The sequence below is a fragment of the Lichenostomus cassidix genome, chromosome 3 (assembly GCF_008360975.1).
Source record: "Lichenostomus cassidix isolate B80296 chromosome 3, HeHo_3.0, whole genome shotgun sequence".
In the NCBI taxonomy this organism is placed as follows: Eukaryota; Metazoa; Chordata; class Aves; order Passeriformes; family Meliphagidae; genus Lichenostomus; species Lichenostomus cassidix.
The window spans coordinates 58,299,285-58,322,193 of NC_139483.1; the positions used below are offsets into that span (position 1 = coordinate 58,299,285).

General features: G+C 38.4%; 1 protein-coding gene across 2 annotated transcripts in view; it reads right to left on the reverse strand.

The window, feature by feature from the left end:
* Window positions 1–6,725: 6,725 nt before the first annotated feature.
* The window catches only part of TMEM200A (transmembrane protein 200A), a 54,389-nt gene continuing 38,205 nt past the window's right edge, over window positions 6,726–22,909 (reverse strand). The window contains exons 1-2 of one of the 2 annotated variants that reach the window (XM_085055965.1): window positions 13,050–13,357; window positions 6,726–9,895 (exon numbers count right to left, since the gene is read on the reverse strand). In XM_085055965.1, coding sequence (XP_084912091.1) covers window positions 8,404–9,879 — 1,476 coding nt within the window. In that variant the 5' untranslated portion in view covers window positions 9,880–9,895; window positions 13,050–13,357 and the 3' untranslated portion in view covers window positions 6,726–8,403. Of the gene's footprint in view, window positions 9,896–13,049; window positions 13,358–22,909 lie in introns of those variants that run through there. The other variant, XM_085055964.1, reaches the window with a different exon arrangement.

Below are 22,909 nucleotides of genomic sequence, written 5' to 3' on the forward strand. Positions count from 1 at the left end.
TCTCTTCCTAGTCCCCATAAAGAGATAACAAACAACACTTGTTTGCTGGAGATAATACAATATGCTCACATCATATATCAGAGTGCTTCCCTTCTGTTAAAATGATAATGAATTCTCTACAGTTGCCAGATGAGTTTAACTGTATTGTACCCTCTCTGTGATAGCAGGTGATCATATTTTTGATTCACATATTTTTATTTGGATCAATCAAGACTGTGGAAAATCTAGTGACTACAGTAAGACAGTACTGACAACAACTATTGGAGCAATATTCCTTTAAGGTAGAATAAAACATGACTAAATTCATAATTATTTCTGAAAAATGCTGAAAAAAGCACCCTGGAAAGTTAGATGAAGTGCTTCTGTACAGTGATTATCTCAAAATTGCATTTATGAAGGCGTTTCAGTGAAAATACATTTTTAACACTTCAAAAATGAACTTTCGTGACTATACTAAGGAAACTATAGAGGTTATTACTCAAAATATTGTATTCCATTAAATCCCCATAATAACGTTTTACTCTCATCTTGGATAACAGTTTTGGCTCACTGTTTTCAGAATTATATTGGACAAATATTTTAAACCTCCAGACAATCAAGATAAGCAGATAGAAGCACAGGAATATTTTTTCCTGTGATGACTGAATTAAAAAGCAGATAATTGCTAACCAAGTTAATATAGCCCTTACCTTGAATTTTTACCTTCACTTTGCATAAAACTTAATTTCCCAGAAAAAAAGACTGGGAGCATATGGTGGTTGTGAAAACTGACCAGAGATATCCCCAGGTACAAGAGCCAAAAATCTCTACCATAAACAGTCACTGTAGCAAATACCAACTGGCTCTTGTTAAGCACTGCCTGTGCTGTAGAGAAGATGCTCCTAGAAACTCAAGTGCTCATGAACCGATCAATTTACTTCAAACAAAAAAGGTAAATTAAAGTGGAACTTCAAGTAAAGTGTTCTTCTCTTTTGAACGAATTTTGACAGTTTCAGAAGAAAAGTAGTTATTGAAGTCAGCCAGGCTGGTGATTTGGCTCTCATGTAAGGCAGACCTTTTCTTAAACCAACAGCACTCAAATATACACATTGACTATATAAAGCTTCTGGAAATAATTTCAGACCCAGCTGGATTAATGACAGTGTCACCAAAATTAAATTAAAAGAAAGAAAAAATAAACAACCTAACATCACAAGTGAGGAAACATAGTGGGGAAATATATGTAACAGAGCAGTGAGCGTGGGAACACAGTGCAAAGCCTGAAGTGCCATGTTCAGCCACCCTTCAACTAATTTTAAAATTAAACAACCCCTGCCTCAAAACCACTAAAAGTGAGAGGTTTGTTCCAGATTAAGCCTATATGCTAAGTAAATGCTCTGCCTCATTTTTTCAGCTAGGTTACTTGTATTAGAAACAGCAAAGATAAGGTCACCAGTAGGAAAAAAATCTGGAAACGGGAGATAGAAAAGTGTGGAAGAAACTGTGAAAATGGAAGCTATGAAAATCTTCACCTATGGAAAAGCTAAATTCAAGCCCTGAATGCTCTTGCAGTGTGAGGGGACATAATCTCCAGTTCAGTAGACAGAAAAAATTGGCACATGAAACACATTGTAGCAAGGGATTTCAATAAATCAATTGAGCTGATCAGAGGGAAGGCAATGTATGCCAAAAGTAGTAGTTCTTTAAATTAATGTATTTATGGAACTGTAGAAAGAAGAAACTACCTGTCCACTTGCAAACCTGTCAGTAAAATACAGCTCTTATGGAAGGCTTCAGAAAAATAAAAAAATCAAGGCACCAAAGACAAGAAGGAAAATAGGAAACAGGGTAAGTTGCAGAGTAGATGTGCCACACTAAACCTATACCTCTTCTTGAAATAATAATTTTCTGGACAAAACATGCAGTAGATCTCATCTGCTCAGACTTAAGTATTTCATAGAGTAGCACAAGCAAAATCATTACCGAAGATGAAGAACAGAATTTGGAGCAAAAATATGCTGAGTATTAACCATCAAATAAGGAGGTGGCAAATTGGGTTAGTATGGGATGTATAAGGCTTCAGGGAGATAATCAGTGAGGTTTTTAAAGGATGACATGAAACTAATCTTACCAGATGGCATTTATTATCAGATCTACGAAAAACGTGCATTTGTGCTGAAGCAATTCTCAGAAGTCACTGAGGGTGCAGCTGAACAGAATTTTTACAGGTTGGTAGTGTTCCTTTGAAACAAATCTCCAAGTTGGCCTTGTGTATTCTTCAATTCAACCCAAAGAGCAATCCCACAGCACACACTGGACTCCCTTCAGAGGCAAACAAATGAGGAGATGTCCCCCAGAATAACATATTCCAGTCACCAAAGGGTGTTCAGTCCAACCAGCCCAGGTGTGAGCTAGTCAAGTAAAATCTCTAAAATGCAACCAGGATGGACAATGAGTCCTTGGCAACAAGCACAGATCTACTCCTGTTGGGCTGCATTGAGTAGATAAGCATCATCAATAGAAAAGAGATCAGAAGGAAACTGAATTGTTTAATGGGCTGGAATGAAATTGAATATAATAAAAGTGGAAAAAACATCTAATTAAGAGGTCAAAATCAGATACAGTGTTGCCTACAAAGTAGGAACCTATTCTGAGAACAAAAAGATACAAGTGCTAAACCAGCTCTACAGTGAGTCACAGAATAGCCCTGAGCAAATCAAGTGATTAATCTCTTTAAAAATATGAAAAACAATCCCCAAGAAATATCTATGTATTTACACTAGATATCAGGTTATTCCTGGAACAATTTTTTTAATATGGGAGCAGTTGGCTGTTGCAATGGAATTACAGTGCTGATAAGAATTATCAACTGATAAGGGAAATATATTTACTGGCAACTCATTATTAATCTATAGTAGTTTGCAAAAATTATATTAGTGAACCAAAAGGCTTAGTGGGATTCAGAAATGGATTAGATGTTTCTGTGGATGCTATCCTGAAAAATTACAGCAGCTGGAATTAAAACAGATAAGGGGAAACAATGGCTTTATGTTTCTTCCTACGGACAATTCACAGTGATTGTAAACCACACTCCTCTAAAGCATTATCTACCTAAATTAGAACAACACAATGGATTAGACATATAGTTTTTTGTTTAATATAGTGGTATGTATTAGTTCAATTTCAATACACTTTGTTGTTTGTTTTTTTTTTAAATTTGGGTTGGAGGAGAACCTTGAAGATCATCTAGTTCCAAACCCTCTGCTATGGGCAGGGACAACTTCAGCTACACCAGGCTGCTCAGAGCCCCATCCACCTGGCCTTGAACACCTCCAGGGATAAGGCATCCACAGCTTCTCTTGGCAACCCATTCCAGTCCCTCACCATCCTCACAGTAAGCATTTTTTCCCTAGTACCTAATTTAAACCTACTGTCAGTTTGAATCCATGTCTCCTTTTCTGTCACTACATGCTCCTGTAAATAGTCTTGCCCCATCTTTCTTGTAGGCTCCCTTCAGGTACTGGAAGGCCACAATTAGGTCATCCAGGCTGAACAATCTCTATTCTCTGAGCCTTTCCTCATAGGAGAGGTGATCCATCCCTCTAATCAACATGGCAGCCTCCTCTGGACTCCCTCCAAGAGGTTGATGTCCTTCCTGTGCTGGGACCCCAGAGCTGATGCAGCACTCCAGGTGGGAAGTCCCCTCCCTTCACCTACTGGCTTGTGCTGTTGTAAAATAAATGGATTCTAACTATCCCATTTCCATTCCTAATGAGATTTAGGGTTGTAATTCTGCCAACTGTTATTCAGACATGTAATACTGTTCAGAACTTGGCTTTACTGAATGTGTAAAATACTTCAGTGAGGTTAATTGCAAATATGGAATCCTAAAAGACACACCAACATGGCCATACATAGAGTATGGATGGAAGAATTAATAAATGTCACCTGAAAGTTAAACAGAACAGCTGTGATAACTGCAATTAATTTGCTCCTGAGTTTAATTTGAAAAGATTTAGACAAAGGGCATGAACTTGCTCTTGAGTAGCTAAATCATACTAATTGAAGCACTCCTACATTATAATAGGCTATTTATTCCACTTGTGCTCTCATATACACATGCAAAGTCTTGCTAAAAGATTTCTACTTGGTCATCCCAATACCATATTTGGTAGGAAAATTAACAAAAAAAAAAAAAAAAAGAGTGCTGGGAAGATGAAGGCAGAAGTTCCTGGAAAGGGTTAGAAAAAAGCTCATAAAAAGAAATAATTTAAGGTTATAAGACTAAAGCAAACCAGGAACTCTACAAGCAGCAAAACTGCTGCTGTAGGTTAATCCTATTTCCCAAATTTCATTTAGCAGAAACTAAAGGACCAGCAATTCTGCACTTTAAGGATAAATAAAATCCACTTAAGGTCTGAGAAAGGCACTATGATATGGTTGCAAAAAAAATTATTTAGGTAATGTAAGAGGCAGGATAGTTGTTGTAGATGTCTACCTCCAAAACTGGCAAACTCAAGAATTCTGCTCAGTTAATAATATAAAATTCCCTTTTCTTTCAAAATCATTTTGGGGGTTCCAGCTCACCTTCTCATCCTTTACACAGCTCCAGCCTTAGGACAGCCATCAGGATGAGAAATGCCACACCAAAATCCTTCTGCTGCTGAGAAAACTCATGCCTTCCCATCCATTAAGCCATGTGCAATTGAGCAGCTGGAAGCATTTGCCAGTCCCTCCTGCTGAACTCGGCACTGCTCTGCAAGGAAGGGTTTGGTTCATTGCCTCCCAGGGAGAGTAAATTGGGATCACCAGGGAGTAGTTTAAGTATCAACCTGTCAAGAATCCAATCCCTGTTTCAAGGATTTTATCCAGCAACCATTTCATGTAAAATACAGAAGCAATTCTAGAAGAGAGAATGTAACCTAACATTTATGTTCTAAGTCTGCAGAATTTTGCTCTTTATTTCCTGATGAAATGTGCCCAAAAAATGTGCTTTGCTCAGGAGGGACAGACCTAACCATCAGTCTGATCCACACGTAGCGATTAAGAAACTTACCTAAGGAGTAGAATGTACATTTTTAATAGTCTTAGGAAGGAGACAACTCATTGTTTGCATGATCTAAATTATTTCTTTTTGGAATTATTACATACAAAGAATGCAGAACCACATTTGATCTGAATAAATGCAAGGCTTAGCTTCTTGTTCTAGGAAAAGGCTTGTGGTGTAGCTCCACAATTGTTTCCTCTGATGACAAAATTATCCTGACTTTAGCTTCTTTTTCACCCTGCAGTGTACCTGAGAAATTCATTGTGGGGCTGCACATCAATAACAGAAATCAAATTAAAAAATGGTCTGTGAACTGTATCAGAAACAGACTGAATATATTTATAGCCTAAAGATGCAATTCAAGACGTGCTCTTGTCTTTATCAGTTCCTGACTTGCCAACATCATGGCTCCCATTTTGGCCACTGTAAGGTTCCTTTCTACCCCTGTATATTGCGAAGGGTCCAGACATCTTTGCCCTACTGCAGTTTCTGACTTCTTGTCATGTTTAGGCCTCTTGAACATTGACAAGTTTTCCCAACCTGAACTTGAGTTGGAACTGCCTAAGGAACATGAAACTATGCAATGTCCCACTTTAACCTCATGAGGCCACATATGGAGTGCTGGGTCCAGTTCTGGACTCCTCATAACAAGGAAGACATGGACATACTGGAGCCAGTCATGTGAGAAGGGCCACAGAGGTGATGAAAGGACCTGTGAGGAATGGCTGAGCCAGCTGGGACTGTTTAGCCTACAGAGGGCTCAGGAGGATCTTATCATTGTGTATAAATACCTAAAAGAGGTACAAAAAAGAAGAAGCCAGGCTCTGGAAAGAGTCTGGTGCCCATTGACAGGACAAGGGACAATGGGCACAAAGTGAAACACAGGAGGGTGCTCTGACCATTAGATAACCTCTTTTACTGTGAGGGTGACCAAGAACTGGCACAGGTCACAAAGGCAGGTTGTGAAGTCTCCCTCCTTGGGGTTATGCAAAAACCATCTCGACACAGTTCTGGGCAACCAGCTCTGGGCAGTCCCGCTTGAGCAGAAATGGGGGTGGACAAGATGACCTCTACAGATCCCTTTCAACCTCAACAGTCCAGTGATTATCTGAATGAAACACTTCATTTTATGTTAATATCGGAATATTTTTGTAGTAGGTCTGTGAACCACAAAGTGTCTTTATATGGTGCTATTTAAATAGCTTTACCTTGGTAAATTTTTCTCAAGTGAGAACATTTTTCAGTACCTATTATCTGTGTTAAAATTAAAAGCTCATCCCCTGCTATACTTACAAAGGAAACCAGCATTCTCACATATGATAGTATGTGAAAAAGTCTTTTAAGCTGTGATTTAATGGAGCTATTAAGGAAATAAAAAGCTTACATCACTCATGTCTTTAATAGTGTTTTCCATTTTTATAATGATACTTACTGCCAAACTAAAAAGAGCAGGATGTTCTTTTTATACAAAAATTCCTTGTATCAAAATCACTTTGAATACATTTCACATTACATGGGTAAAAACGCATCAAGCCTTTCCACGTGTAGACATGTCACTGAAATCAAGTAGTCATGAAGAAATATCTAGTGGCAGGGTAATAATTTAAGCACAATGTTATATACAATGTTATGATACATAATTGTATGTTGATATGTAAGATTTGAGATCATAAAGGAAAAAAACAGGTCTTACAATGGATATGCGTAGAGAGACATTTTATTGCAAAAAATAGCAAATGTCTTAAGAACACAAACCAGAGAGTTATTAAAAGCTTCATAGCAAAATATTTAGCCAACTCTGTTACAATATATAGGCTTGAGGTTCTAACAGTTAGCACTATGCCTCAACTCACTGAGCAAATAATGCTCCTGGATACATAAACACTGTGCAGTTGAAATACGGAGCTGAATATTAAAAAAGGAAAAAAAAGAGAGTATTTTATCCTTGGTCTTTCATAATTGAAATAATTGAGGAATAATAACATTTTCACAAGCTTGATTCTTTTTGGGAAAAGCCATTAAAAATAATTCCTGAGTATTTAGGGTAAGTGAATATATCAAATCCGACCAATTAAGACCAACATCCTGTTGGGTGAGCCTTGCAGCTTGAAGTGACATTCTCTAGCGTGGCTGTCGTGGCAGGATCATGGCCTAAACATCTTAATGAAATACATGAAAAACTTCTGATATTTTCCTTTTCTTTAGCCATAGCCTACAACTGTCAACTGTGAAGCTTGCTTTGCTGAGAAAAACATTGTTTTAAATGTCAATTCCTTTTGCAAAATCTTGTAATGCAAATTGAGAGAGCTAAGCCTTTGGTGAACCATCACACCAATAACTATGTGAAATATCTAAATCAAAATTTAGGCAAGGGGCTTTCTTACTATGTTAGTATACATATTGAATTATATGCTTTGTATCACTATTTTGAACACAGAGACCTAGTCATTTAGCATCTTGCTACTGCAATGAGAGGCAATATATTCATTTTCCATTATTGTCTTCAGATGCATGTCATAATATCATCTCATTATACACCATGTTTCTAAAATCCTGTTGGCATTCATCATGTTCCTATGATTTTAACTGAATCTTTCTAATTTGATTTTAAAACTGCTGCCAATCAAAGTTGTTTAGAGAATTAATCCCAGAAAAAACTTCAGATTTCTTACTGTATATATGCTTTTCCAGAATTACAGGGTTAAATTACAGTGGATGTAGAAAGATTATTGTACAAAGCATAGTTAATAATTCACAACACTGGTATTCAGCTTGATCAATTACAATGAATTCACAAAAATGGTTTTAATTATATCCACTCTTTTCTATCCACCCACCCCAGTATGTAAACAAGTTTCTCACAATGACAATGGCAAGACTGCAGTTACTGAGATGTACTGCATGTGAAAGTTAACAACCCATAATAAGTGCCTGGATCTGACAATTCCAGTATGTACTCCTGCTCATTTCCCATTCTAAACCACAAGACCACTTCTTTCAGTCTCCTGCAGTCTTTAAATCAAGAGAACTTACAGGTAAGTTCAGCTTTTTTCCTAATGCAGTCTCCTGGAGTCAAATTGATGAAAAGTAACATGCTTATATAGAACAAAAGAAAAAATGACTTGGGAATAATTGGAATCCGTTGTAACAAAACTGTCCCAGCAATGATAATGTACAGTATTGCAGCTGTATGTTACTAAGACAAGAAACTCCTGGTATTACAAAGATGAAGATCTCTATTTGCACAAGCCAATTTTAATGGGCTATTAAGCATTTGGTTAAGAACAGGCTTGTACAGTCTCACTGAAAAGGAAACACTTGTCAAAATGCTTTTTTAAAAAATACCATATGACATCTTCTAAATTGCAATTCAAATATTAAAATCTTGTTTCAGAAGTTCCTCGCTTCAGGTTGTTACTCAAGAACTCATCATGTTCAAAACTCAAATTATTATGAGATCTTGATATCATAAGAAGCTTTTCCTTATTAGTGAAGTCTTTCTTGACTGCTGTTTGTGGCACAAGTAACCTATCCATCGGGTCCTCCTTGTTTTCTAGCTTCATGTATCCTTTACTGTTGCTCCGATCCAGCCTGGGCCAGCTGGGGTGTTTCCTTTGTTCAGCTTGGACAGTGAGCGTAGATGGACCCCTGTCCAAGTCCAGGGACTTAGAATGGGAGGACAGCACATGCAAAGACGTGTTGGAACCAAACTGCTTCCTGGCAGCACCAGGAGATAAAAGCTTTCCTGTGCTTGGTCCGAGAGTCATAGAGGCTTTGAATGGATCAGATGGAGTGTCCACAAATGAATTGTGTCGTGGCAGCATGGCAGCAGCTGGTCTGTAGGATTCATTGGTATCCGCCAGTGGAATGGCCAGAGAATCCATTGACAGATTTCTAGACTGACTCCGACTGACCTCTGAGTCCTCAGTTATGTTGTCTATACTGGGTTCATCGATCACACAGTTATTCAGTTTAATTACTGGCAGTGTGAAAGCACTAATGGAAGAAGATACAATGGATTTTGTTTCACACCTTATAGAGTTAGTGTTTTTGTCATCTGAAGCCTTGCTGGAGAGAGGGTAAAGTCCAAAGACTGAACCAGATTGCTCAGCCAGTAGAGGTGGCAGGAGACTACTAGTGGTCCTATCTTCATTTAGGGTAATCTCATCTTCTTCAGCAGAACTATCCATTCTAAGATTACTCTTGAAGCCAGAGAAAGGCGCAACTGTGTTCGCAGCCAGCCGTGATGCACAGGAGCTCCCACTGTGATGGAGTTCTCCTTCCCCCAACAAGCCAGTGAAGGCACCACTCAGCTGCTTTTGTTCCCTGATCCTCAGGGTGTGGATGTCTATTACAGTGGAGTATATGTCTCTCATGTGTATTATTTTTGTTTCTTTGTCACGGTTTTCATGCAGAATGGCATTTGCACAAATAAAAATGAAGATTCCAATGCCCATGGTAAAAGGGCCAAGCATTTTCATCTTGTCCGAGTGCACGTGCTGCTCAAAGAAGCGAAGTAAAACACTTCCTTGGCTTCTCAGGATCCGGGTTTCATTTACAGACAGATTGTCTTCAGATCCTAAAAGCTGTTCCTTCTGGGGCCAGTATCCAAGGATGGCCATTGCAATTCCAAAGAATGCGATAAGCACTCCCAAAACAAGGAAGAATCCTGATGGAGAATAGAGACGGATTTTGCCCCTGACAATTACTACATCTGTCCTGGGCCGGCGTCGAACTGGTTTTTTCTCCTCAGAAGCTGGTGCTCCAGCAAGATTTACATGCTGCTGAGATCTGGCAGAGTCTTGCCTTTTTAAGGCAGCCAGTCCTGTTATGACTCCTCCAGTTGCTATCATAGTTCTATATGGTGCCCTGGAGAAAAAAAGAAAAAAAAAGCAGAAATGTTGAGGCAAGCAAAGGTTGTCTCTACGAATATAAATAGCATTTTGTTAATATGCAGATATTTCTTGATAATTAAAACACTCCTGACTATAAAAAAGGTTCTACTACAGCTTAATCCAGTTGTGCCATAGTAGCGGTTTTGACATTCACATGGTATCCTAAATAAATTTTTCAAGAAACCCTTTTCCCCTGTAAATATAATCAAGCTTCCATCAGTGATAGAGACAGTAAAGCTAGTGGTCTTAGTGCTAATATACCACGACTAAAGATAAAGTATTCAGAAGTGTTGATAGATAATTTATCTCTGGACTGGTTTGCAGCGAAGTCAATAATGTATTATTACCTTGTTGATAATTTTAGCACTTTAGCTACTAGTTCTTTTTAAAACTTCTGACACATGATGGCTGTGAATACAGTTTATTCTGCATTTTCCCTGTAAGAGATATTTCCTGATAGATTTCAACATATATTTATGCATATTTATTGCAGCATCTAAATAAGCTTTTATTAAGTCTATTCAGATTTCCTGAGTTTCAACTAGAGAATTATTTTTGCCTTTCTTAACAAAGCTGATCCTCACATATCTAGGTATTTTTCCCACCTTGATTGTTCCTCTTGGACTACAGGTCAAAAATCTCTGTTTCGTTTTACCAGAGAAGAAATTTTCATAAATTTCAAATTAATAATTTCAAATTGTCTTAGTTTTATGATAAAATTTTCTTTCATTTTAGACTTACTTTCATGCTTGGTTGCTTATTACACAAGAAAGTTTAACCAGCAAGGGTTTAAGAGAGAAACTCATGTTTGATAGTTTTTTATGAGCAAAGTAGCAAATGAAACAACACAGTTCAGGATAATTCTATTTTACAAGGTATCTTTGACTGAAAAATAGTTTCTGAGCTTAATTAATTTGTATTAGAATGAATGAGAGATAATATTATAGAGTAAAATTAAGATACTATAAGCTAGGTATGAAAAAATTATGTCCTCTTTGGTAGTGTTATTATGCTCAGAGATAAACAAAGGTCGACAGCACGTTGCAGAGGAAAAGGCTCTGTGTCAAAGCTGGGGATGGTGTAAGAGGCAGAACCAAAATGGGACTGGTGAATAAAGTGAGGCACTGAAAAGAGGAGGTAAAGCAAACCAACGACTGCTTGCAATTTACAGACAGGGATTTTCATCAGATCTCTTAAACTTGTTATTTTATTTTAAATTTTAGCAGTGTACCCATGGAAAAAAAATGTTAGATCTCTTGTGTTATGAGAAACAGACAGACTCTCTTTCTGAGAAACCTTTACTTTGCAAAGGAAAGACTTGAATAGGTCGAGGCTGCTAAATATACTGCATGTTCTGTATTTTTGCAAGAGAAATTCATAGCATTATTCCAAAAATCCCAGAAATTTCACTTGTACTCTCGGGTTTCATATTCATAATCTCTCTGGGAATTCTCAGGCTTTGTAATTAATTTCCCTTTTTGATGCTACCTAGACTATTTCCATACTTCAGTGCAAATTAATGTCTTGAATGCTTAATAAAAGCTTTTCTAAGATAACAATTTTAAAATACTCCAAAGAAAGTTATTTGATAGCCTTTCAGACTTTCTCGTGCTTACATGTTTGTGGGTTTTTGCCAAAACAAAAGTTCATTATTTTATAAAACAATATTTTTAATGTCTGGACAGAAATAAACAAGACTTAGTCATTATAAAAGCTATTGTTTTTTGTCATGACTAAATTAAATGTAATTAGCTTTCTCTATTAAATAAATTAAGATAATTATGGTGCATCTTTACAGAAATGAGAAATCATTTATCTATCATCTAGTTTGTTCCATTAATCTTTTCCAGTTCCCAGACCTTTGCGGGGGACAAGGATTTTCTGTATTCATATGATGTTTTACAGGTACACATGAACCCACTCTGTTCATTCTCAGGGCTGCCAAGGAACTGCACAGGTACAGCAGTTTAGTGCTAAATTCACACTGTGCCTGTTGGCAGGATTTGTTGTTTTGTGTACTGTTCTGTGCTTATCACAGCTCCCTGAGTTGCACCAAAGGGTGAACAGAATAAGCTTACATCTGCTTGCTAAATATTTTAAACATACCTCTAGCAAGAACTCCCCTTTAACTCTGAAAAGTAGAGAGAATGGAAACATGCTTAAAAATTACATCTTGGGGTGTCTTTCTGTAGAAAGTTCTCATTAGCAAATTTTGCGAAAACTGGGAAACCATATCTCAATTTCATTATTATCTGTTACTTGAAGGACAGAAATAGAGATTTCTGAAAGTGAGAGAGAAAACAAGATCTCTCAAGGCACACAGCTGGGTGCCAAACCATTCTATGATTCTGTGATTTCAGGGGAACGTGTTGCTCCTCTGTTCATTTTACCTGCGTCAGAAATTGGGCACAGGGGAGAAAAAGTCTCGCTGCCAAAAGATACAAGAATATTTTGTACATAAAAACAGTCTCTTTCTTATTTCTTGAGTTCATGTCAATATTATTATGCTTTCTTTCATGGAAAAAACCACAATTAGGTTTGTAAATATGAATCTGTAATAAGACAATTTTGATCTCTTCTGCATCGAATAAAATCAATAGTGATAACATATATTGTGGTATGAGATGGTTTTGCTTCAGGCTGATAGCTTTACTGAAACCAATTACAATGAAGTGCATATTAAGATTAAAACCATATTTTAGAAAATATTGTATTTAAATAGACATTGTAGGTACATATGCTTTATTCTGCAAATCTGTTTTGTTTTGTCATGTAACAGACATAATATGAGTGCTGCTCATTAAATGCTGCTTCTCTAATTTAATACAGTGATTATTTTTAGTTTTACACTGAAATCTGAATTCAAAGTTCTAAATAAGCAAAGACTTAGAAGATTTTTACTCAGAGGTAAAGATTATGCTAAGAGCTCAGACAGTATCTCTTTGATGTGAATGATAGGTGTTGGCTCTGCAAGGAAACAAGTAATGGTAAAATTGATGTGGAATACAGAACAAAAAGAAAGGGACAGGCCTGTAATTCATTTTATAAAACATAACCATCTCGCTGATAAAAAAGCATCAGAGCTGCCAAGCTCCTTTTGAAGAACAAGTGTTGAGCAGCTCTCTAACTTTGTCACTGCTCAGTTTGTTTCATCTTCAGTGAGAACATCAGGTCCAAAGTCCTGGACAGCTTGGGGGTTTAGTCCTGAAAGAAGCAGCGGCCCACATTTACCTCTACATTTAGCTTCACTTTGTTTTATGCTGTTGTTACAGAGCAGCTCTGACACTAGCCCTGCCAGCCACTCCAAGATCATCCAAGAAAAACCCATCTTGGCAGAGATCCTGTGAAGCAGCTCCTGATCACTCTCACTCTCTCAGCATTACTTGCACAGAGAATGATTCAGGCTCTTGACAATTCACTTGTAACCACTTCAGTGACCAATAGTAATATGTACTTGGCCTTTCATCCAGGACACATCCAGGCCTTTCATGCAGAGGACAGGCTAAACACAGTCCTCTGCATCTGGAAATGGCTCAAAAAAAGAAACCCAGCAGCAGATGGAGCAACAGGTTGCTATGTGCCCCTTTAGTATGAAGAGAGGATGGACAGCAGAAACTACTGGTAATGAGCCATGCAGCAAGGACAGAGAAATGAAGACAAAGGAAAAGACCTGGATAACGTGGTGGGGATGCCAGGTTATCCCCAAAGGTGCTCTGTCACTGCCCTCCTGAACTGGATGGGGGAGAGAAAATATAACAAAGGACCGTGGGTCCATCCATGGCCATCATGGGCAAAACAGACTCAACTTGGGGAAATTAGTTTGCTTTATTACCAATCAAATCTCTGTAGGACAGTCAAAAACAAAACAAAATCTTAAAAACACTTCCCCCCATACACTTCTCCCTTATTCCTGGGCTCAGCTTCTCTCCTTGTATACTCCACATCCTCCTCACAGCAATGCAGGGGGCAGGGGATGGGGGTTGCAGTCACTTCAACACACATTATCTCTGCTGCTGCTGTTTCCTCCTCAGGCAGAGGACTCCTCACACTCCTGCTCTGTTCCAGCATATGGTCCTCCCAAAGGATGCATTCTTTCAGGTACAGACTGCTCCAGCATGGGACCACCAAGAGGTCACAAGCATTGTCAGCAAAACTCCAGCCTCTAACACAAGTCCTCTCTCCATGGGTCCACAGGTCCTGCCAGGAGCCTGCTCCAGCACAGGCTTCCCACAGGGTCACAGCCTCCTTTGGGCATCCACCTGCTTCAGCATGGGGTCCTCCAGGGGCTGCAGGTGGATCTCTGCTCCCCCGTGGACCTCCATGGGCTGCAGGGGAACATCCTACCTAACCATGGTCTTCATGGGATGCAGGGGAATGTCTGCTCTGGCACGTTAAGCACCTCCTTCCCTTCCTTCTTCACTGGCCTTGGGATCTACAGGATTGTTCCTCTCATATATTCTCAATCTTCTGGTTGCAGTTGCCTTTTTTTTCCTTCCTAAATCTCTCATCCCAGAGATGCAGCCACCATTCCTGATGGGCTCAGCGTTGGCCAGTGGCGTGTCCATCCTGGAGCTGACTGGCATGCCTATTGGACAAAGGGGAAGCTTCCAGAAGCTTCCCACAGAAACCTGTAGCCCCCACCACCACCAAAATTTGCCACACAAACCCAATACAGTAACATCTGCAAAAGGATGTATAGGTAAGGAACCATGAGAGGGGCTGCAGCCCATCTAAGCAGAGAATAGCAGAGCCAGAGAAATAAATTCGTGCAGGAAGTTTGCAGACATGACACAAAATGGGCAATGATGTAAGAAGTGTCACACTGGGATGTGGAGTGACATTGGCTTTTTCCTCGTATTACACTGGCTATACAGGCTAAGGCTGCCAGAGATGCTGGAAGGGATTCTCCTTTATCACCTTTCCATATGGGAAAAGGTTGTTCAGATGCTCCAGGAAAAGCTGTCATAAAGGAAATTTAAGAAAGAGGGTAAGAAAAGCTGCCACAAAACAGTATGCTGTGAGTAACCATGAGACTTGTATTTGCCAAGGAAAATACGAGATATAGTCCTAAAAAGGCCAGAAGGTCAAACAGCTCAAATCAACAAAGAAATGGTAGATTCACCCTGCAACACAAAGGCAAGGCCTAGGTAAGTTATAATAGACAAACTGTAGTTTAGCACAGGTGGATGAGAATCCTTCTCTTCTACCAATACCTTGAGCTATCACTGATGATCAGACAGAAATAGGGTGTATTTATGCTGTTACCATTGCTCATATCCCACTTGACTTGACAGATGTGTGACAGACATACAGACAGACCTGCCAGCCTAGAGAAAGGAAGGGAGGCAGGTAACCTGGGGACTTGCTAGAGTAGCTGCAGAGCACAGAGCAACTGGAAGGAATGGATTTCCTAGCATGTTCTAGTAGCTCCAACTCACTTCTCCTCATTCTACTACTACTTATTACTCTCTTTGACCTAAGAGGCCACCACCTTAATACCTATCTTTCCTGCCTAAGAACTAGTTTCACCACAACTGTACTGCTGCCAAGTATCTTTTTTTCAGAGATGGTCTAACTATTAAAAATCTAATTAATCTCTCAGCAACTATTATCAACTCTTAACTTGCAGTAAGCTTTAAAGCTCAAAGCTTCTACTTTAAAGGCCTGAAAACTATTGCCTTATCTCATTTTTTCAACTATTTTGGTACTATGTAAGTTATTACTTCTACCTACAACTTAGACTTTTGAATATATGCATAATAATTTGAATTATACAGAGATCTTACACTTAACTTTAAATTCTTCCCAGCAAAGATAGGAAGCAAACTAAAGATTACCAGTATCTTTTATCCTTAATAATGTTTTACTCCAGACACATTTCAGTGTCCCTTACCACTTAAAATCTTTGCATGATAATCTTGCTTGCATAAGTATTTCCTTTTTTCTCATTTATTCTTTGAAAAATTATTGAAACTTAATTATGAGAAATTACCAGCACTTTACATGCTATATCCCTGTAGTTTATGTAAAACTTTCTAAAAATGTTAGTTCTTATGCTTTAGCAAAGAATTAAATGTTACTGCAGTAAGAAGTAGCATGTGACAGAATCTGATTCCTACTACTGTAGCATTTCCTATCTGATTATTTCAGCTTATTAGGAAATGTAATTCCCAACAGTATTTTGTTATCACCTAAGTGACTAAATTCCTAATTTTAATAAGAACACATTTGAATATCAGGAAAATTTTCTTTCACCTTTGACAAACCTAGAGTCCCAAAAATGAAGGAGGTGACAGACTTTTTACTCATAAAATATTTCTCAATATCAAGAATGCAAATGACAAAATGATAAGAGAAATTATGACATAACTGAGTAAACAAATCAATATTAAGCTGTATTTAACACATCTATGCTTTTTATTGATGGGTACATATCAATATGCTATCTGTGCATAGAGAGTGTCATCTGATAAAACCTGTTCTATTCCAAGGGTCAAAATATCCAACTTTATAGGACCAAAGGAATTAATCATTCTGGTAGAGATAATACAGCAATAGCCAAACAGAGAGTAGTTCCACAAGAAGCAGAAAAAACCATCTCAAATTACATTTTTATTTAGCAGAGTTTAACAAGCAGCCCCTTCCAAGTGCCCAGCACACCAACAGGACCACCTTATGATCCATCTCCTTCCTCCTATCCATTCATCAAAACATGACCTCGCTGAACAGATTAAAAAATAAAGCAAGCAAGCAAGCAACATCTCTTGCATTCATCATTATGGGGTATTTCAAGTGCACTTTAATTGCCAACAGGTGAGAAGAAAGCACGTAGAATGTGGTACTAAAAATCTTCATAGCTTCAGCTGGTATTTCATGTCATGCTAGCAAAAGCCAAGGATGTGACATTTAAACCATTAAAGCTTTGAAATTTCCATCTGAATCCAACCCGTTTGGGTTGAAATTCCCTTTAATGGTGCCTCTTCTAGGCTGTAAAGGGATAAGCTTAGGGACTAATGAAGCCCTTTTAACCTCCTAGCTGCCAATCAGCTTTCGGAAGCAGCCAAATCGTGCAAGCAGGTTCACAGCACAAAAAGGGAAAGGCAAGCTGCCCACAGGTCAGGCAAAGCAGAGCACCAGGGTGTTTGAGCAGCAGCAGTAGGCAGAAAGTCCACTGCAGACATTAAAAGATGAGGTTCCCTAGATGTTGGCAGACCATACAGCTGTATCACACACTCTGTATTTGCTTTACAATAGTACCATGTTAAATAGTAAAATCTTTGTAATCATAACTGAAAAATAAAAGCTTGCTATTAAGACACATCTGTTGGGAAATTTGAAGTCTGAGAGTGATCCAGTTATTTTAAAAAATTTAGATCTGGCAGTGGTTTTCCAATCTGCACCAGACTGGTTGAAGCAAGACCACAGTGGCCCAGCAGCTACCTCTGCAGAATCTGTGAAGGACAGCTAAGCATGGCATATCAGAACATTCTCATTGTTCTACTGTACAAATTTGGGAACTCTAACAAACTAAGAAGAGAAAATTAACTTTTTTTTAAAAGTCCATGCTTTAATAAGAGTTATGAGATCTCATTTTTATACATAGTTTTATAACCATACTGTATCATTTTGAAACATATGCAAAGAGGTACCTTTGCATTGTACAAAGGGGCACAGGCCTTTTTTATCACAGTGACTTCGATGCAAATTTCAACTGTGGCAGGTATTTGAAGGAGACACGTTGAATTCACCGTGGGTATACCAAATCTCTACTTGGAGTCAAATTCCTTCTATTTCATTAGCAAACCTGGACCATGGCACTCCCAATCATGATAATTTTGACAATCCACTGCCTTGTGCTAAAGAACAGCAAGGAAAGTCCAAGTATGCCTGTGAATAACCTAACTTCCTAACCTAGCTTTCCTCAAGCTGTTACACTAAGTGTCTGCATAATGACTCAGTGGAAAGGCTATAAAATTACACCAAATCACAGCAATTACAATAAAAAATCCTTGACCCTCCACTATTGTTTGGAGGGGGGGAAATAAAATGCCAATCAAAACTAAAAATACCCATACCAAACCACCAAACTAGTCTTAGAAAAGTATACTTTGTTACTATTACACAATTCCCTCAACTGGACAAGGAACAGACCTTACTTACAGATGATCAATTCCCAAACCTTCATGGTGATTCAGTTTGTGTTTGCAGTAATGCAAGCCTCTCTTTCCTTTTCTCTGCTCCAGGGGGAGAAAGCTCCTTCCCATTTCCTGTTTGCACCTCTTGCATGTATCTGCTGTCTCATATCCTAACACCACCTGGCAGAGTGAAGAGCCTGGCTCTGGCTTCTCCATCACCCCTCTGTAGGTTCTGTGGGGTTGTTGTTTTGTACTCCCAGAGCCACCTCTTCTCCAGGGCTGGATCACCTCCCTCTCAGCTCAGCCTCTTCTCAGGAGAAAGTTCAGCTCCTGGCCTCCCTAGGGCCCCCATGCTGAACTTGCTCTAGTCTGCTAACATATTTCTTCACACTTTATGAGTGTGAAACTCCTTTTTTTTTGAAGCCACCTGGGCTCTAAACTAACTTGAAATAATAAACCACTAACTAGGGAATTTAACTATTGCAAATTGCAAACTTGGAAATACTGATAAATATAGTTTTAGGGTAAGTGAGGATGCCTGTTACCCAGCTTTGGCAAATGCTGTGACTCCACACTTTAAATCACAGGGAAAAGATCCCTTTTGAATTACTTCATCATTTACAGTATCTGCCATATATATTAATTATTTCAGCTATTATGCCAAGGTCAAATATAAGGTGAGCACCCAGCAATACTGCATAAAGATGAATGCCTGAGCTGCTTATCCTCTTTGCTATTATTTCTCCTTCATCCTGATCCTTTCAGTGGGTCATATATTGTAATTCTGTGCAAAATCAGCAACATTCAATATTGGCAGCATTACACAGAGCTCGTTAGCTACTCACAAAAGCACAGAGCACACATCAAAGAGGGAAAGAAGGAACCTGAGTTTCTATATTTTGTTTTCAAGACGGTGCTCTATGACTTGGCCTAGATTTGGTCTGCCAGCTTTTGCCTGGCCCAGTTGAACTCACTTTTAAATTTGTTCCATCCTCAAATATGTCTACTGGCACACTGCAGTGAATTGGATGTGAGTTCATGCAGAAGTTCATGGATTTTACCAATGTAAAACTCACGCAATATGAAGTTGGTGCCAGGTCTCCTATGCCTAGAACAGCCTTCCAGTCATTATACAGTAAACCAAACGTTCTCAGGTCACAAAACACCTGTCTCACACAGCATAAACTCACCTGTCCCACCACTGCCATGTCTGATGTCCTGAATTCTCAGCTGTCTGTCTCTCTTTAGCTGTACAATCTTAGTTAAAGTCCTAGATGATGGACTAAAGAAATACAAGATCTCAGGCACTGGATGTACTTATTTGGGGAATGCTTACATAACCTCTGTATCCAGTGTATTAAATTATCAGTAAATTTAGAACTGTAACTTGGTTTCGGAAGTGTGCACCTATAACTTCTTTACTTACGCATAAAAATTTCCACTTCCTATGCACAGATACATCACATCTTGTTCCAAAATCTATTACAGAACTACAGCAAAAAGCAAGAGGGAGCTAAAAAAAGACTGGGGAAACAAAAATGGCAAGTAGCTATATAAGATTTGAAGAAAAGTTGTTTAAAAGGAGATTCGTTAATAAAGTTTTTCAATTTTCTTCCCAGAAGAAAAAAAATCCCCAGAATATGCACACAGGAAAATAAAAGCTAGGTAATGAGGCTTTACTGTTATTTTAATTTGCTTTCATTATCCAATTTGTCAAAGTTTTTCTACTAAAAAACAGCTAGGTTTTTTCAGCCTAAACTGAGCAAAGTGACAACTGCCCTTAATGACTGAAGTGACAAAATCTGTTTCCATGCTATTTTAGCACTTTAGTTTGGGTAAATCCTTTTTCTAGTGAAAATCAGCACTACAAATGGAAGCAGATATTGGCTATTTAGAAAAATATTCAAAATTATTTTAGATACTTTAGTCCATTCAGATTATTAGTATTCATATTCAGTAAATAGAAATGATTCTGGGTTATATATGTCTACAGGTGAGAGAAGTAGACTATTTTAAATATTTTATGCCATGCAATCTGTTGCTTTCAGCATCAACAGAAAGCAATGCATTTTATTGAAAATAATCACTTTATAAGCATAATCTAATTTAAAATGTGTAAAAGAAGCATGTGGATATTTACGCATTCATTTTAGTTTAGTTGGTTTTTTTCGCTTGTATCTTTTAGATATTACCAAGAATAAAAAGGACATTCTTTTATAAGTAAGAAAGTGAAAATTTTGAGGTAATACTATAGCACATCAACCCTACAACTGAAATCCCAAGTGCACACAACTAATCTAAATTCTGAAGCAAGCTCACGAAATGAAGATCAGAGTATTGAACAGTTATCAACCACACGTCATGAAATAAATTTTAAAAAGGTCTCTAGATGCTTCTGAAAGACTGAATATGTAAAAGCAGAGTAAAAGATATGTTCTCTGTCAACTACTGCAAAGGAAAGGCATGACCAAACACTCCAGGGTTCAGCATGCCAGACAAACTCAGTTTCCTAATAAAAAACCAAACATGAAACAAGATTGGGAATGTTAGGAAATACATAATTTTAGCACTAGGATTTCTGGTTCTTCAGTTCTTACACACAAAACTTTGAATAAGACAGTAAGAGACACTTGGTGTGGAGGCAAAAAGCACAGCAATGCTGGGTTGCTCTGGCTACCATTTACACTCACATATTATCTGCTTAACTAGCAATATATTACTCCATTTAATCCGAGGAAAAATCTCCAGCCTGGACACACATCTAATGGAGGAAGCACCCAGCTCTCAAGACCAAAGACCAAACAAATGTCCTTATCTGCACTACATACTCAGTTAATCGAGTTAATTAGCAGGTTCTAACAGCTGTAATTTCCCACTGCATACAAGTCCAACGACTGTAAGATCAAATAGTACCAGGAACAAAATGAAGTAGGTATTTCACAGAAGGCTTAAGTAATACACATATTACATATGAAATCAAGTCTATTTGCTCCACAACTAAGATGTCTGAGCACTGCTTTCCCCTTGACCTAGAAAATACTTCCTGTTCAATCAAATATGCAAATGCGAAGGAGCAGGAGTTAGCATGCCATGTTTACCTCTGAAGAGTACTTTGGTATCTACACTGTGTAGTTGTATTTGAAAATCTCAGTGCATGAGAGAGGTACAAAAATTATGTTAAGTGTTCAAGCTAACAGAACTTAAAGACCTAGGGCCAAAAAGTAACTGTGAAAGCCACAAATTTGGCTCTGCTACTTGTTCATTAAGCCTGGCAGCAGAGTTTTAAATTAGTGGCCAAGATACTTGTCTGGCAATTTGAGGTGCCCTGAGCACCAGGTCCCTCTAGCAGCAGGAGACCTTTTCCTTGTCATTAGTAAAGTGTGTTCAAGGGATCTTTAGAAGGAGAACAGGAATTTGGCACCCTGAGCACCCCAGCCACAACGTATGAGTGTTTATATGGCCAAGAGAAACGTTTGCCATGGCACAACGGTGGCCCTAAGCTATCATTACACTCATCTGCTCTGTCATTGCTTTCTGAAATCTCTTCTGAAAACATAGGGCAGCGTTAGGATGTCTTTTACTCTGAAGGCCTTCATGCAAGTTGATCTACTCTGCCAATTGGCAACATAAATCAGCTGCTTCTAATGTCTGTGTTGCCATAGTTAGCAAGGTCACAGTACCTGAGCTGTCATATTTAAAGACAGTTCCAGCTTTTTAACACTAATTTTTGGTGATTCAGAGGTACAGGTGGACTCTCAGTTACAACACCATTATATTCATTCACAGGGGCAGAAAAATCAGTGTATGAGGTTTAGGTAACTCTGTGTTAGCAAGCCAATTAGCCCATCATTACATCACAGCTATAATTAGGACATTAATAATGGAATGAAAATTTTCTTGGGTCTCAAGAATCCCACAAAAATAAGCAAACCGCTTAGTATGATGCTATTTCCAGTATGTCAACAATAGTTTCAAATGCTAGATACAAAAAAGGGATAGTCAAGCACTATTTCACAGAAAATGGAAAGCATAGTTCAAAAATACTTTTGGTATCCACATAGTCAAACTTTTTTGCCCATTTATGGATGACACAGAAATAAATTATTATTAAATTAACAGTAAACCCCAATTATGTCTTCAACTGCAGACTAGAATGATCTAGCCAGACATCCACATGGGGGCATCAGTAGAATCTGTAAGCATCCAAACTGTTACTCAGCCTGTTGATGGGTAAACACAACTTACCAAGTACATGTAAGAGCAGCAGTTTGAAGACACAGATTAATATTTTACCTGTGTAAAAACAGAAATGTCAATAGGAAGGCATTTCAGCTATGGAAATTATCCATCACAAACAATTTCTTCTGTACTTTTAATCAGCTCCATTATCACTTGCATTATAACCACTGTCTTTGCAGTACCCAAAACTAAGGGTACTACAAAGAGGAGGAACCCACTGGGAGCAAAGTAACCTATGAGTAGTGAGATGCTAAGAGAAAGACATGCTGAAATACTGTGGGCCAAATTTATGGAACTCTATCTTAAGCTTTGGTAGCACAATTCCCTTATACAGGATACATGACTTGCATAGTAAATCCTCTTTTGCTTTTATCATCAACAGTCTGCAAACATCATTGGGAGTTAAAGCCAAACAATTCCTTGGTAGCACATAAAGAAAGGCCAGCTAAATAGAGCAGAATAACTGCTTCCTCCTCACTTCTACTTGCTTCCAGAATGTCCAGGTGTTGTTCACACAGGGGACTGCACACACAGTACAAATCTTGTGACCCTTAATGGTCTGCCTCCCTCCCCTCAGACACCTACACTTCCTACTGCTGCCCGACATTTCAAAT